General features: G+C 56.8%; 1 protein-coding gene across 1 annotated transcript in view; it reads right to left on the reverse strand.

Moving 5' to 3' along the window:
* Positions 1-2,039: 2,039 nt before the first annotated feature.
* Positions 2,040-11,818, reverse strand: part of SOCS7 (suppressor of cytokine signaling 7) — a gene marked incomplete at its 5' end in the record, with an annotated part of 10,987 nt that continues 1,208 nt past the window's right edge. The window contains 7 exons of the mRNA XM_010084583.1: positions 2,040-2,160; positions 2,460-2,595; positions 5,273-5,401; positions 7,680-7,848; positions 8,247-8,377; positions 9,150-9,251; positions 9,834-9,938. Coding sequence (XP_010082885.1) covers positions 2,040-2,160; positions 2,460-2,595; positions 5,273-5,401; positions 7,680-7,848; positions 8,247-8,377; positions 9,150-9,251; positions 9,834-9,938 — 893 coding nt within the window. The remainder of the gene's footprint in view (positions 2,161-2,459; positions 2,596-5,272; positions 5,402-7,679; positions 7,849-8,246; positions 8,378-9,149; positions 9,252-9,833; positions 9,939-11,818) is intronic.

Raw genomic sequence — 11,818 nt, forward strand, 5'->3', positions numbered from 1 at the left:
GGGGCCACAGGAGCTGGGGACTGGGCCAGCTCCCGTTTCCCCCAGGGTCAGGATATGCTGCTGAGCGCATCTCGGGGCAGCTCCCCCTCCCCGATAACCGCCGCCCCGACAACGCAAAGTCAGTAGTGAGTTGTGTCCCATGAGGTATTTCTACAGATTTTGAAGCTTAGTTATTAGATTCATCCGGAAGCCAAACCCTTTTTTAAAAAATGTACTTTTCCTCCAAGACCCCGACGATGGCCAGAGGCGACGGGGAAGGAGGGGAGGGGGGGATCTGCCAGCACCCCCAGCAGCAACGCTCGGCAGGGGCAGGCAGCCCGAGCGCTTCCAGGCTCCGTTCAGATCCAGACGACTGAGCCCCGTTCAGGGACATCACGCTGCAGGGCAGGACCCAGCAGCTCCTGAGTGACCACAGACTTCTCAGCATCACTTCAGGCAAACTTCAACCTTCTCCATGAAATGCAAACTCTCTGCCGTTGCTGCAAAGGGTGAAACAGCAAACCAGGATTTTTGATGGGAGTATTTTAGCCCAGAAACAGCGAGAGCTACCACCTCTCTTGGCTTTCGTGGTTCTGAGCTGCTGTGGTTCCCCAGACACCCCAGGAAGAGGAGGAAGCAGCTAGCAAGCTCAAAGAGATCAGCTGCCGCTCCAGAAGAACCCTCCACTATCTGTCTCTTGCTCCCAGTCACCCCAAAGACACCTCTGATGCCCCAGCGGCTCCTGATCAGGATCCTTCGCGGCTCTACAGAAGCCACTTCGTTCACAGGTTCTGGACGCAGCCAGAGCCAGGCTCAAGGTGCAGGTCCCGCGGCTCCGAAAGACCGAGACCGCTGCAGCGAGCGCCTGTGGTCCATGGGCTGCTCCAACGCCTACAGCTTCGCCACCTTCCTTCCACCCATCCGAGGGGTCCAGGGGGATCTTCCAGTGTTTGTGACGGGAACGAGCCGCCGCAGAGGAGCAGCCCTCGCTCCCCCGTCCAGCAGCAACCATCCCCTTTGGCAGAAGGCTCCGGGACATCCCAAGGGCTCACGTGCTCTTCCTTCCTTGGACCCAACTCCAAAGCATCCAGGACCACCCTGCAAAGCTCAGCTGCCCAAGGCTTGGTCGGGTCCTCTTCTCCCAAATCCTAGAGAGCCGGGGAGCTGTGCAGCTGCCTGTCATCCAGAGCCCCGTGCTCCCCAGAGGTTATTCATGTAGCTGCACGTGTCCCAGCTCAGTCTGCCTCCAAGCAGCTCTCCGGCTGCATCCCCTCTTGGGGAGGGCCAAGAAGAGTTCTGCCGTAATGCCCGGAGCAGATGATCTTCCAGAGAGTCCCCTTTTCTCTATCTCTCCCCACCTTGAAGTTTCCAAGCGAGGATAATAAAATTCAGCTGATCGTAAGACAGTATATTTCTCATGCTGAAAATTAAAAAAAAAAAAGACATCAAAAATAAAACTTTCAAAAAATTGTCAATAGTGCCATGACATTCTTTGTTCTGCAAGGAGTCCCCGAGCTGGGCTCGGCTGTCCCGGTGACCCCTCTCCCGCAGCCAGGAGCTGAGGCTCTCGTTCCCGTTCTGCTGTGCTTCTCGGGAGTCCTGAACCCTCTTCTCTGGACAAAAGAGCTTGAGAGCAGAAGCGGCACGGCAGAAGCAGGTTTCACCGTCGCGTGCCTCCTTCCCACCGCAGCCTGGGCGACGGGATGGCAACAATCAAATTCCTGGTGGGGGAGAGAGAGGGGAGAGGGATCAAACAGCCTGCTCCACGCGGCAGGATCTGCCCCGGACCGCGGCCGGTTTGGCACGAGAGCGAGCACAGGCTTGTGTGGGCACAAATATGCACGAGCAAGCAGCAGGCGGCTTGTTCCCCTCCCCAAGGAGAGCTGGGCAACGGTGAAAGATCACGGAACAAACAGCCACAATTTCTCTGGTTGGGCTTTGTGTTTTCTTTGCAATCGGAGGGAACAGAGCGGTTTACGTCTGACCCCACGGGATGGGGGACAGACCCGCGGTGCACACATACCATCGGTGACAGTGACAAGCTGGGCGAGGCAGCCTCGCTACGTGGAGGGTTCAGTCTCCGGCTTCTGTCTGGAGATAAGCTGAGCCTCCTTCAGCGACAGGTACACCTCCTCCTGCGGGTCGTAGTAGTAGAACTTGCGGATGTAGGAGATCAGGGGCCTGGGGAAGGAAGGGGCAGAAGCTTTAACCTTCAGCCACAACCACACCCAAGGATAACCAGAACCTCTCCCCCAGCCCTCCCAGCAGGAACCACAGCCTGGATCACAAGGCTGGGGCAGACAAAACCTCGCTCCTGAGCTGGTCACCACTCCCGCACACATCCCTGCGCACCATGGGACTCTTATCTGCTGTCCCAGGGCTGAAAATACCAACTGTGCCCGAGCCCCCGCCGCAGACAGAGACGTCGTCAGGGAGGAAAATCCGAGAGACCCGTCCCCAGGCCAGTCCTTGGGACTCACTTGGGCAGCGGGAGCTCGGGGATGTGGTCTATTCGGACCAGCTGCCTGATGCGAAAGCGGCAAAGGTGCTGGAGGGATTTGACGTTGCTGAACCTGGAGACTGGATACAGGAGCTGGACGGGCGTTGGAGGGAGACCTTTGGGGAAAAAAAAAAAAAAAGAAAATTGGAGACAAGTGATATATTAGAAAGGAACCACTACTGATTGAGAAAGGAGCAGCTGTCTCTCGGGAGCCAGAGCTCTCTGCAAGGCTGTGTTCAACATCAGATCTTCCCAGGAGCCCATGGCTTCGGAGCTGCTTGGGACTGGGGAGCCAAACCTTCCCGGGGCCATACCCCTTTGGCTGTAAAATCTCTCCAGCCTTCCCCACAAGGCAACAACAGCTCTGACGCCATGGGGTGACCGTGGAAAAACAGGTCCCAGGACACCACAAGCTCCTACCCACCCCTTCTCCCAGGAGCAGCAGGTGAAGCATCACTTTATGCTGAGAAGCGACAGGGTTTGGAAAGGCTGCAGAAGGCAGAGGAGAAGGCAGGCAGCATGACCCGCACGTAGGCTTTGCTCTGCATAACCCTTTTTGGGTAGTTCTAGCGAGGCGTTCAAAAGCTGGGGGATTCGCTCAGCTCAAGCGGTGCCAGAGCTGCTCATTCTTGGGGTCACGAGGCTGGGCACAAAGGCAGCAGCTCCGCTCCCCACGCAGCCGCAGCCTCGCGGGGCTGAAAGCAAGAGTCGCATCCAGCCGCTTCCCCGCCCCACAACCTCCTCCTCCCCCAAAGTTAAGAGCAACAATCGAGCCCACAGAACCCAGAGGTCAGCAGGAGCACTAGGAAGGATCTCTGGGAGCTGGGTTCATTCCCAGCACAAGGTTTTATCTGTCTTTACAGAAGGATTCAAAGCTAGTTACACTCTAACCCCCTCCTGCCGGCTTGTCTCGGAGGGCAGCGGAGTGAAAGGAGAAAAGGGAAAGCTCTTCACACTAAGATGGGCTCAAAACTGCTCCAGGCAGCTCAGGAAGCTGTGAGCCAGCTTTTGAGAAAGCAAAGAACAGCAATCAATTGAAGGCTGGATTCTTCCCCCCCTCCCTTCTTCTCCTACCAAAAAGGAATTAGCCTCCGGGAGCTGAGCCAGCAGCTCAGCGCTGTGCTGGAGCCAGCGCCGGGAACAGCCCCTTCCTCCGAGCACCCGCGAGCATTTCAGCAGAACAGCACCAACCAGCACGCTGGGGAGACGCGGATCCTAAATGTTCTCCTGCTAAAAATCACGGCATCAGCGCAAGACTTGGTTTTTCAGGGATGAAGCTGCAGCGACCCCCAGAAGCACCCGGGTCCGATGCTGCACCCAGACGGAGCGGAGCAGGACAGAGCAGGCAGCACAGACAGGGACCGGGCAGCACGGGGCTGTTTGGGGGGGATAGTTTCTTTTTTTAATTATATTTTCCTAGAGCAAGTCCTCTCTAAGGTATTCGCCTGGAGTCCCAAGCCCTCAAAGCCCTGTTCTCAAGGGGAAGAAATCTCAGGATCAGGGAGGTAAAGCACCTTTAAGTTGAAATTTTTTTTTTTTCCAAGGCTGGGTACATTGCAACCAGCTTTACAGCCCTCTCCTCTCCAGAGTGGCCACCTTATAAATCAGTTTTCCAGCTACTGGCGGTCTCTGCAGCAGAGGGCCACACTGAACAGATCCGGGCTGGGATGGGAAAAGGGGACATCCCACCCAGAGGGCACACCCCATCCAGAGGGAACGTCCCATTCCTCCTCCCCTCCTTCAGACCAGGAGCTCTTTGGGCTGAGCCCTCCCCGTGCGGTGCCATGGTTGCTGTCACCATCAGGGGCTGCGGGGACGACGGCAGTACCGATAAGGAGCACATTTCCTATCATTTCACTCGCAGATTTACTGCAGCGATCCTCACACTCTGCTTCACCGCCGTCACCCGTCTCGTGGTGTTCTCCCTTCTGTTCTTTGTTCAAAGCATCGCTGCTCACCTCCCCTCCAAATTCTGCCCCCCTACTGCTGCTCACCAGCAGGTAAAGGGCACATTTACCCATCTGGCAGACTCTTTTGTTTCTTTCACACTGGATTTTTTTTTTTGCCTAGCTTGCTGGTACCCCAGAAAACCAGAAAAAATTAAGATACAGAAGATACCGGTCCAGCCGTCTGCCTGGATTTAGCAGGAGGGAGATGTGAGCCCAGTTAAGGAACTGGAGTTTGATGGATGGGGAAACAAGCCCTCTGCAATCCCAACAGCGTGCAATCGAACGTGCTTCGACAGAGCTGCGCTCACACTCCCTCCCTGCTTGCAAGCACCTGCCTGTTGATGGGCTCAGCACCGCGGTCCCCCCAGGGACTCTGAATCGACAGGATCTTCTGCTCGAGGCTCACTTGGAGCTCACACTTGGAAACGCTCCCACGTGCTCAGTTTAATGTCTCTCCCTTTGACAGCCCCAGGTGGGTCTCAGCTCAGGGAGAACTGAGAAATTCCAAAGGTTTGTAAGAACAGCGGTGCTGAGGCTGGGAGAGGGAAGAAAGGGGAGTTTTAGTAGCCAAATAACTGCTTGTAAAAGGAATAGCTTTGAGTCTCCAGCTCCACTTGCCATAGAATGGGATTGTATCACGTTTCCACACTCCTGGAAAGAAAGGTTTGGGAAGTCTCCTCACTGCCACGAGTAAGTGCTGCCGCTGCTGAGCGCAAGATCTGCTCCTCAGCACCCTCCTGAGAAGGCAGCGGGACGCGGAGCAGGACAGAGCGCAGCAGACCAAAGCCAGCTCTCGGGGGCAGAGCAGCAGCTAATCCCAGAGCAAAACACCCCCCAGACTCACCGGGAACCCTGGAGCGGAGGAAGTAGAGAAACTTCCCGTTTTTGGAGTGCATGATGGCTCTCTTGATGAACTCCACCACAGACTGGCAGCGGTCTTCAAACTTGGGATGGCACCACAGGCTGAAGGTCCCTGCCAGGAGAACAGAAAAGATTTCATGTTACAGGAGCACTGGTGGCACGAGGTGACATTTAGCCACGAGTCTGATGTTCTCAAAGACCCAGTGAAAACCCCAGGCTATTTCTCATCGAGCTGGGACGAGGCAGGCCACTAAGAGGAAACACCAGTGGCACCAGCTTGCAAGGATGCTGTCCCAGTGGGACCAGCGCTCTCCAGGAGCTGGGGATATGCAGAAAGATGTGACACGACCACTGTAACCCAAGCGTGGCCACAAGTCGTGCTTGCCTGAACTTGCAAACAGCCTCCAACGACGGCGAGGGCTAAAACTCAAACTACCAAACACACAGAGCGCTAGCAGACATCCCTGCTCCCCTGCAGCATCCCACCAGCAGCGCTCCCAAAGAACGCTGGTGCATCAGAGTGCTGAACCCACGCAGACGGGTACCTACAAACGGGGACCCCGTGCTGAAGCCCTCTTCTGCCAGCCCGACGGCTCTCAAGGAACACTTGTCCCCAAGCAGGCACAGAAGCAGCCTTCAAACACCTGAATTCAAATTACTGTCAGCCTAGAACCAGGGTCAGGATCTGCCGACACCGTCCTGCCTCTGCTGCCACCCGACACGCAGCACACCTCGAGCTGGAGAGGCAAACTGAAACCGGAGCTGGGCAACCCAGGGAAAGCAGCTCCCCGAACCTGTTTGCAGATCTCGAAATAGGTGAACCTGCCTCGGGCCGGTGTGGGAGCAATGATCGGCGTTAGCGCTTGCTAAGCAACCAGGATCAGCAAGCACAAAAGTCAGTAATTCTTCTTGGGAATCTCGGATCTGAACGAGCCTTCAAAAGTGATCAGTCGATGCAAAGGACAAAGCACAAACGCCAGCACCCCCAGCCCGCCTACTCAGCTCGCCTAAAAAAAGACAAAAATTCTGGTTTCTTCCTCTCATCTACTCGAAACCTGAAGGTCAAGCATTTATCTCTTTACCGTTCCCCCAGCCTCACCATTTGTCACCTTCATGGGTTTATCAAAGTGCTCAGCTCGGCAGTTTCCCCCGCTGCCGCAGCACATTCAGCGCCAGGCAGCCGGGCTGGGGGGGGAGCAGGGGGCTGCCGACGCAGCCTGGAGCTCTGCACCCAAAAATGAAACCCTGGGTGCGGTGCCATGGCTGCGAGTGCTGCTCCGGGGAAGGTAGCGGCTCCAACATCCATCCACACGGCAAGAAGGAAAAAGGGAAGGACACCTGGCTAAGGAAGCTCCGGGAACGGACGTATCCCAGCCCTGAAACAAGCAGCAGCAAGAGAAGTTTGCTCCGAAACTCGATGATGCAAAAGCATCCCGTGTACGGGCAGCCTCTCATCTCCTCCAGCCACAAGAGCTTCTTGTAATTTGTCTAAGGACAGGGTGTGAAAATCCTTCTTAGGCAGCGGTCAGGGCCAAGGGACCCGGCTCTAGCTGGGCTGGAACTCACGCTGGGGCATCCTTCCACCCGAGGGGCCGGAGGCCAAAGCGCTGCCAGGCTCCTCAGCTCTGCACCCGCCAGGCGAGCAGGGGTGCAAGGAGGCAACGGCCACATCCCTGGGGCAAGGGGAAAAAGGATGAGCTTTGCTCTGAAAGGTCGCAAAGCGCTGTTTTCTGCAGCAGGTTGGCTCTGAACCCTTTATTTTCAGACACATTTAATGACAAGGCTCCACAGGCAGCTGTTATTAAAGCTTGCCCACTGGTTACAGGGCAGCTTCGCCCACTCCCCGTGCATCCAGCCTCTCTGGCATCCTCCTGGGCATCCTCCAGGGCCCGAGGAGGTGTCTGTGCAAGGGGGAAACCCACAGGAAGATGAACAGACAAAGCACGGGGGCAAAGTGATCGAGAGATCACTTCTCATCTCATGGGGAAACAAGCTTCATTTTGGGAAGCACGGACAGCCACGAATGATGGCTCTTGCTGTACATCACACCCCAGCGACGCAGGATCCCAAAGACATTGTTTGTCATCATCATTTTCTTCAAGTCCAGTTTTCCAAAGCCAGGCACAGGGAACTCCTGTATTCCCCCATTTTTCAGAGTTATTTCAGAGTCTCCTGTTTCAGGAGAGTCACTGCTAGAGGCACAAGAAGCCAAACGCAGCTCCTAAGGGCTCTTGCAGAGCCTCAGCACAGGAGCGAGGACACGCGGCTGCTGCTCCCCCTCTTCTGCCAGCTCCGTGACCAGAGCACTGGTCTGGGACCTTGTGATCAGACTGGTCCCAGTCAGGGGTCCCTGCTGTCAGCAGCATCCCCAGACCGCCCGCGGCTCTCACCTCTGTAGTGCTCCATCCGGGTGTGATGGGTGATGCCCTGCGAGCGAAAGCTGAGGCTCAGGATGTAACGAGGGTCGGAGCTGTCTCGAACCAGAAAGGACCCGTCCGGCTTCCCCTTCAGCTTCATCTCCGCGTCCTCCCAGTTCATGGGTCCCCAGTACCACCCGCACTAGGAGAAGAGACAGCCAGAACTTCAGCAAGAAAGATTTTATCAGCAACCAAACACAGTACAATTTGCTCTTGTTAATGCCAGGACGGAAATGTCTGGTTGTACCCACCCAGGAGTAGAGGGTTGGGACACACCACTCCCGAATGAGAGCACACCATCGCATCCCTCACCCCCCAGAAGCGTCAAAAGAACAGATGAGACTGCTGCACCCCTCCCACGCGCAACAAAATCCTTCCCTGGACTCCCAGACCTCACTGGGAGCAAGGCAGGAGGTTTATTTTTTTCAGTCCTATCCTAATCTTATGCTCCCAAGCATGCGAAAGGGATGATGGGTCCCCAAAGCCAGAGCCCCAGCCCGCAGCCTTTTCCTCCCGGCTTTCCGCCTGTGTCACCGTTACCTTCTCCAGCTCTCGCAAGCTGGCGGCGAAGCTGCTGGAGTCGGGGCGGTAGAGCGGGCACTGGAGGTGTGGGGCGGGCTGGCCGGGCATCGCCTCCGTCGGCCGCAGCGGGACGATCCGCGGGAAGGCGTCTGCAGAAGGAGAGACACCCCGGCCACCGTCACCCCCCGGGAGTCACCCCAGGGACCACCCGCCCGTGTCCCCCACACGGCTCTTGAGGTGGGGGCAGAGCTGCGGTGGGGACGGGGGCGGGGCAGAGCTGCGGTGGGGAGGGGGACGCTGGGCTGAGCGATGGGGGGACAACGTCCCCATGAGGGACACAGCGGGAGCTGCTGCCTGGCTCTTCCACCTGCCATTTCTGTTGGCTAGCTGGGAGGGAAGGCAAGGGGAGTGCCAGGCGGCACAGGCTGGAACGAACACACATCCCAAAAAATAGGTGTTAAAGCCCTCGGGATCCTGAAGGAAACTGAAAGCAAAAGGGTGAAAGCCCAGGAAGCACCCTCGTGTGCTGTGCAGCGGGACGGCTGGCTGGCAAAGCCGGGGTCCTGCGCTGAACCCTGCTCCCACGGCTCTTTCCCAACACTCATCAGCACGTTATCAGACACAGAGCAAACCGGGGCGGGCTGCGCTTCTGCCAAACCCGAGAGGAACCAGAGAAAACGGGAGATGTTGAACTGAGGATAAAACTGGTGCAATCACGAGCTTCAGAAAAAATCACTGCGGCCAACAAGAGCCACAGCAGATGGAAACCGGAGCCTCGACACACCAGTGCCCCGAGCAGGCAACGCAGGCAGCACCGCTGCTGTTAAAGCCCAAAGTGCAGCCTTAAAATCTACCAAGAAAACCCCAAAGTCCAGATCCCTGAAGGAAAAGCCAGAGCCCGGCTGCTGAAGCTAAGCTGACCTGGGGCGTGGGGCGGAGGAGGCGGAGGCAGGGGGAAGGACTGCAGGGAGGAGCCCATGGGACCCACTAGGACAGACGTAGGCAGCGTCCCACTGATATCATCTAGGAGAGAACAGAGGCGAGAGAGGTTCAGAAAACAGGAAAGCAAGCGAGCTCGGAGCCTCGCACGCACACGTGCACGCTCACGCGCGTTCCTGGAGCAAAGGAGCCCGTTCTGCAGCCCAGCGAGCTCCTCGCATGCAGCTTGCAGCACAGGACAGCCATCTACAGAGATTTCAGACTCAGCACAGGGGTTTAGGGCTGACTTCACCCATCCTAAGCTGCTCCTGCTCATCCAGGAGGATGTGGAGCAGCTAAGGCAGGCTCCCGGAGCAGCAGCCTCCCAGGGAGCCCCCATTTCCACCGACCAGAGAGCACAGAAGGGAACTGACCTCGCTCGGTGATGGGTGGGAAGGGGGGAAAGTTTCCAAAAAGCAGCAGAAACGCTTTGAAACCAGCACGTAGCTCTGCCACTGCCCTCCCCTCCTGGCTGAGCTAAGAGGAACACTGAAGCTTCCAACAAACAGCAAAAAATTCTTTACTGGGGACCCCCAAGATGCTCCTCCACCGTCCCCGCAAGGACAGACGGACAGGTCCCGGGCTCCCGCGGGGACGCACGGCACGGGATGCTCTCCGGGACGGTACCTAGCAGGCTGAGGCTCCTTCGCGGTGGAGGCGGTGGAGTCGGAGGGTGAGGGGAGGTGAGTCCTCGCTGGGAGATGTCCACGTCCACCAGCGACACCGTTTCACCTGGGGGCGGTGGAGCAAGACAGTTAGTGTGGAGCCTTCTCCAGGCACGCAGAGGGTGAGCACAGGGGGGAGAGGGGCAGGAACCTCGGCTGGGTTTGGAAAATGATCTCACTCACTGTTTGCAAAACGAGTTTCCCTGCTGCAGGGCTTTGGAGGCATCGATCGGCTCCCGCTCTTGGCGGGAGGGAATGACACCGGTAGGGGTGCCTGAGCCCCGTCCCAGCCCAGCACCGGCAGGAGGGGATGAGGAAGGCAGCGGTGATGAGGAAGGCACCGCGAGACCTCTTCAGCACCAAGGTTGTGTGTCGGGCAGAGCTCATCAACGGCACCTCGTATAACCCTGGGGAAGTGGTGTCACAGGTCTGCTGGCACCCGCTGGCGCAGGACTCCCCGATAACACTCCTGTTAATGCCAGCTGGAGTTTGCCTACAAATGCCTCAGACGATCCAACAGAAATACCTTCCACCCCAAAGGCCATGAGGGTACCAGCTCTTAAAATTAATCAGAGGGAGCTGGACAGGCTTTTACATGAAATAACTGGCGTTCACTGAAGCGTAAAAGATACTGCTTGGGGAAAATAACGACATAAACCAAGACGTCTGAAAACGAGAAAAGCTTAAAATTAGTCTAAAATCATGGGAGAGGAATGAAGCCATCAAATCAAGGTCAAAGCATCAGCCTCGGTACAGGACCGACACGGAGTCAGAAGGAAAATGCCTAAATCCCAGCGGCTCTAAGCGGTGCTGCCACAGCCAAGGCGTTCTTTCCCAAAAAAAATCCATCTAACCAGGCTCTGATGAACCACCAACGCTGCAACCAAACCATCCTGAAAGCCTGACCCATGGTCTCAAGGACAGGGAAATCGGCGTGCCTCACATTTCAATTCCTGTGGGCAGGGCAGTCCTGCTCTGCTCCAGATACCGCACGCAGCATCGCCCGTCGCCGGCGTATTTACCGGCCATCACCCCGGCCACTACTGACTCAGCTTCCTCCTGCCTTTAAGAGCCCCGTCTATTAATAAGCGATGTTCAGGGGAGCATTCAGGGCTGGTTATTATCCCAGGTACCTTCTCCCTGGGGGATTTATGGGTGTGAGCACGCATGCAGCCACTCTTTCATTTCCACACCCTAAAGTGCCCGGGCTGCATTCATCCCGTACAAACAGAAACAAAACACAACCGGACCCAGAGGGGCTGCAGGCAGCCTCCAAACCCTCCCCAGCGTGGCAGGAGCTGCAGGGGACGTACGGACCCGAGGAGGGGTCGGGAAAGGTGAGGCCAGCCTTTGCTCACCCCACGCACTAACCCAAAAGCAAACCGCCAGGCGTTTGAATTCCGTCCCCCTCGGGCGGTGCCACTCTGGGAAAATCCCCGATACAGCTGCCACCGAAGAAATCGAGAGCTTGGAGGTGGAAGAGAGAAGTCAACAACAAATCGAAGCGATTCACATCCAGACAGTCACTTTGGGGATGCTTCCACGGTCTTCTGCAGAGGAAAAACTCCTACGAGGGCGCTGCCGCTGTTCCACCCACTGGCAAAAACTGATGTAAGTAAATTTAAGACTAGCTAACAGGATAAACAATTAATCAAACAACCTCCCAAATTTAAAGCAAAAACTTGTCAGGTCCAGGTTCTCCTCTAGGGTTTCTCTGGAGGAAGAGCAGCTCCACACCCCATCCACGCACCCCTCTCACCAGCACGCAGAGTTACGGGTTTTCCACTCGACCTCCCCCAGCAACAGCCGACAAAGCAGCAGAAGCAGCTTCTGCCTTCGCCAGCCTCGATCTGCTCAAGAAACTCACCCGACGCTCGCAGGAAGCCGGTCGCATCCCGCCAGGAGCATGTTCTCTGTGTATCGCCTCGCTATCGCGACCTGGGCGGC

This window comes from Pterocles gutturalis, unplaced genomic scaffold (genome assembly GCF_000699245.1).
Source record: "Pterocles gutturalis isolate BGI_N339 unplaced genomic scaffold, ASM69924v1 scaffold3540, whole genome shotgun sequence".
In the NCBI taxonomy this organism is placed as follows: domain Eukaryota; kingdom Metazoa; phylum Chordata; class Aves; order Pterocliformes; family Pteroclidae; genus Pterocles; species Pterocles gutturalis.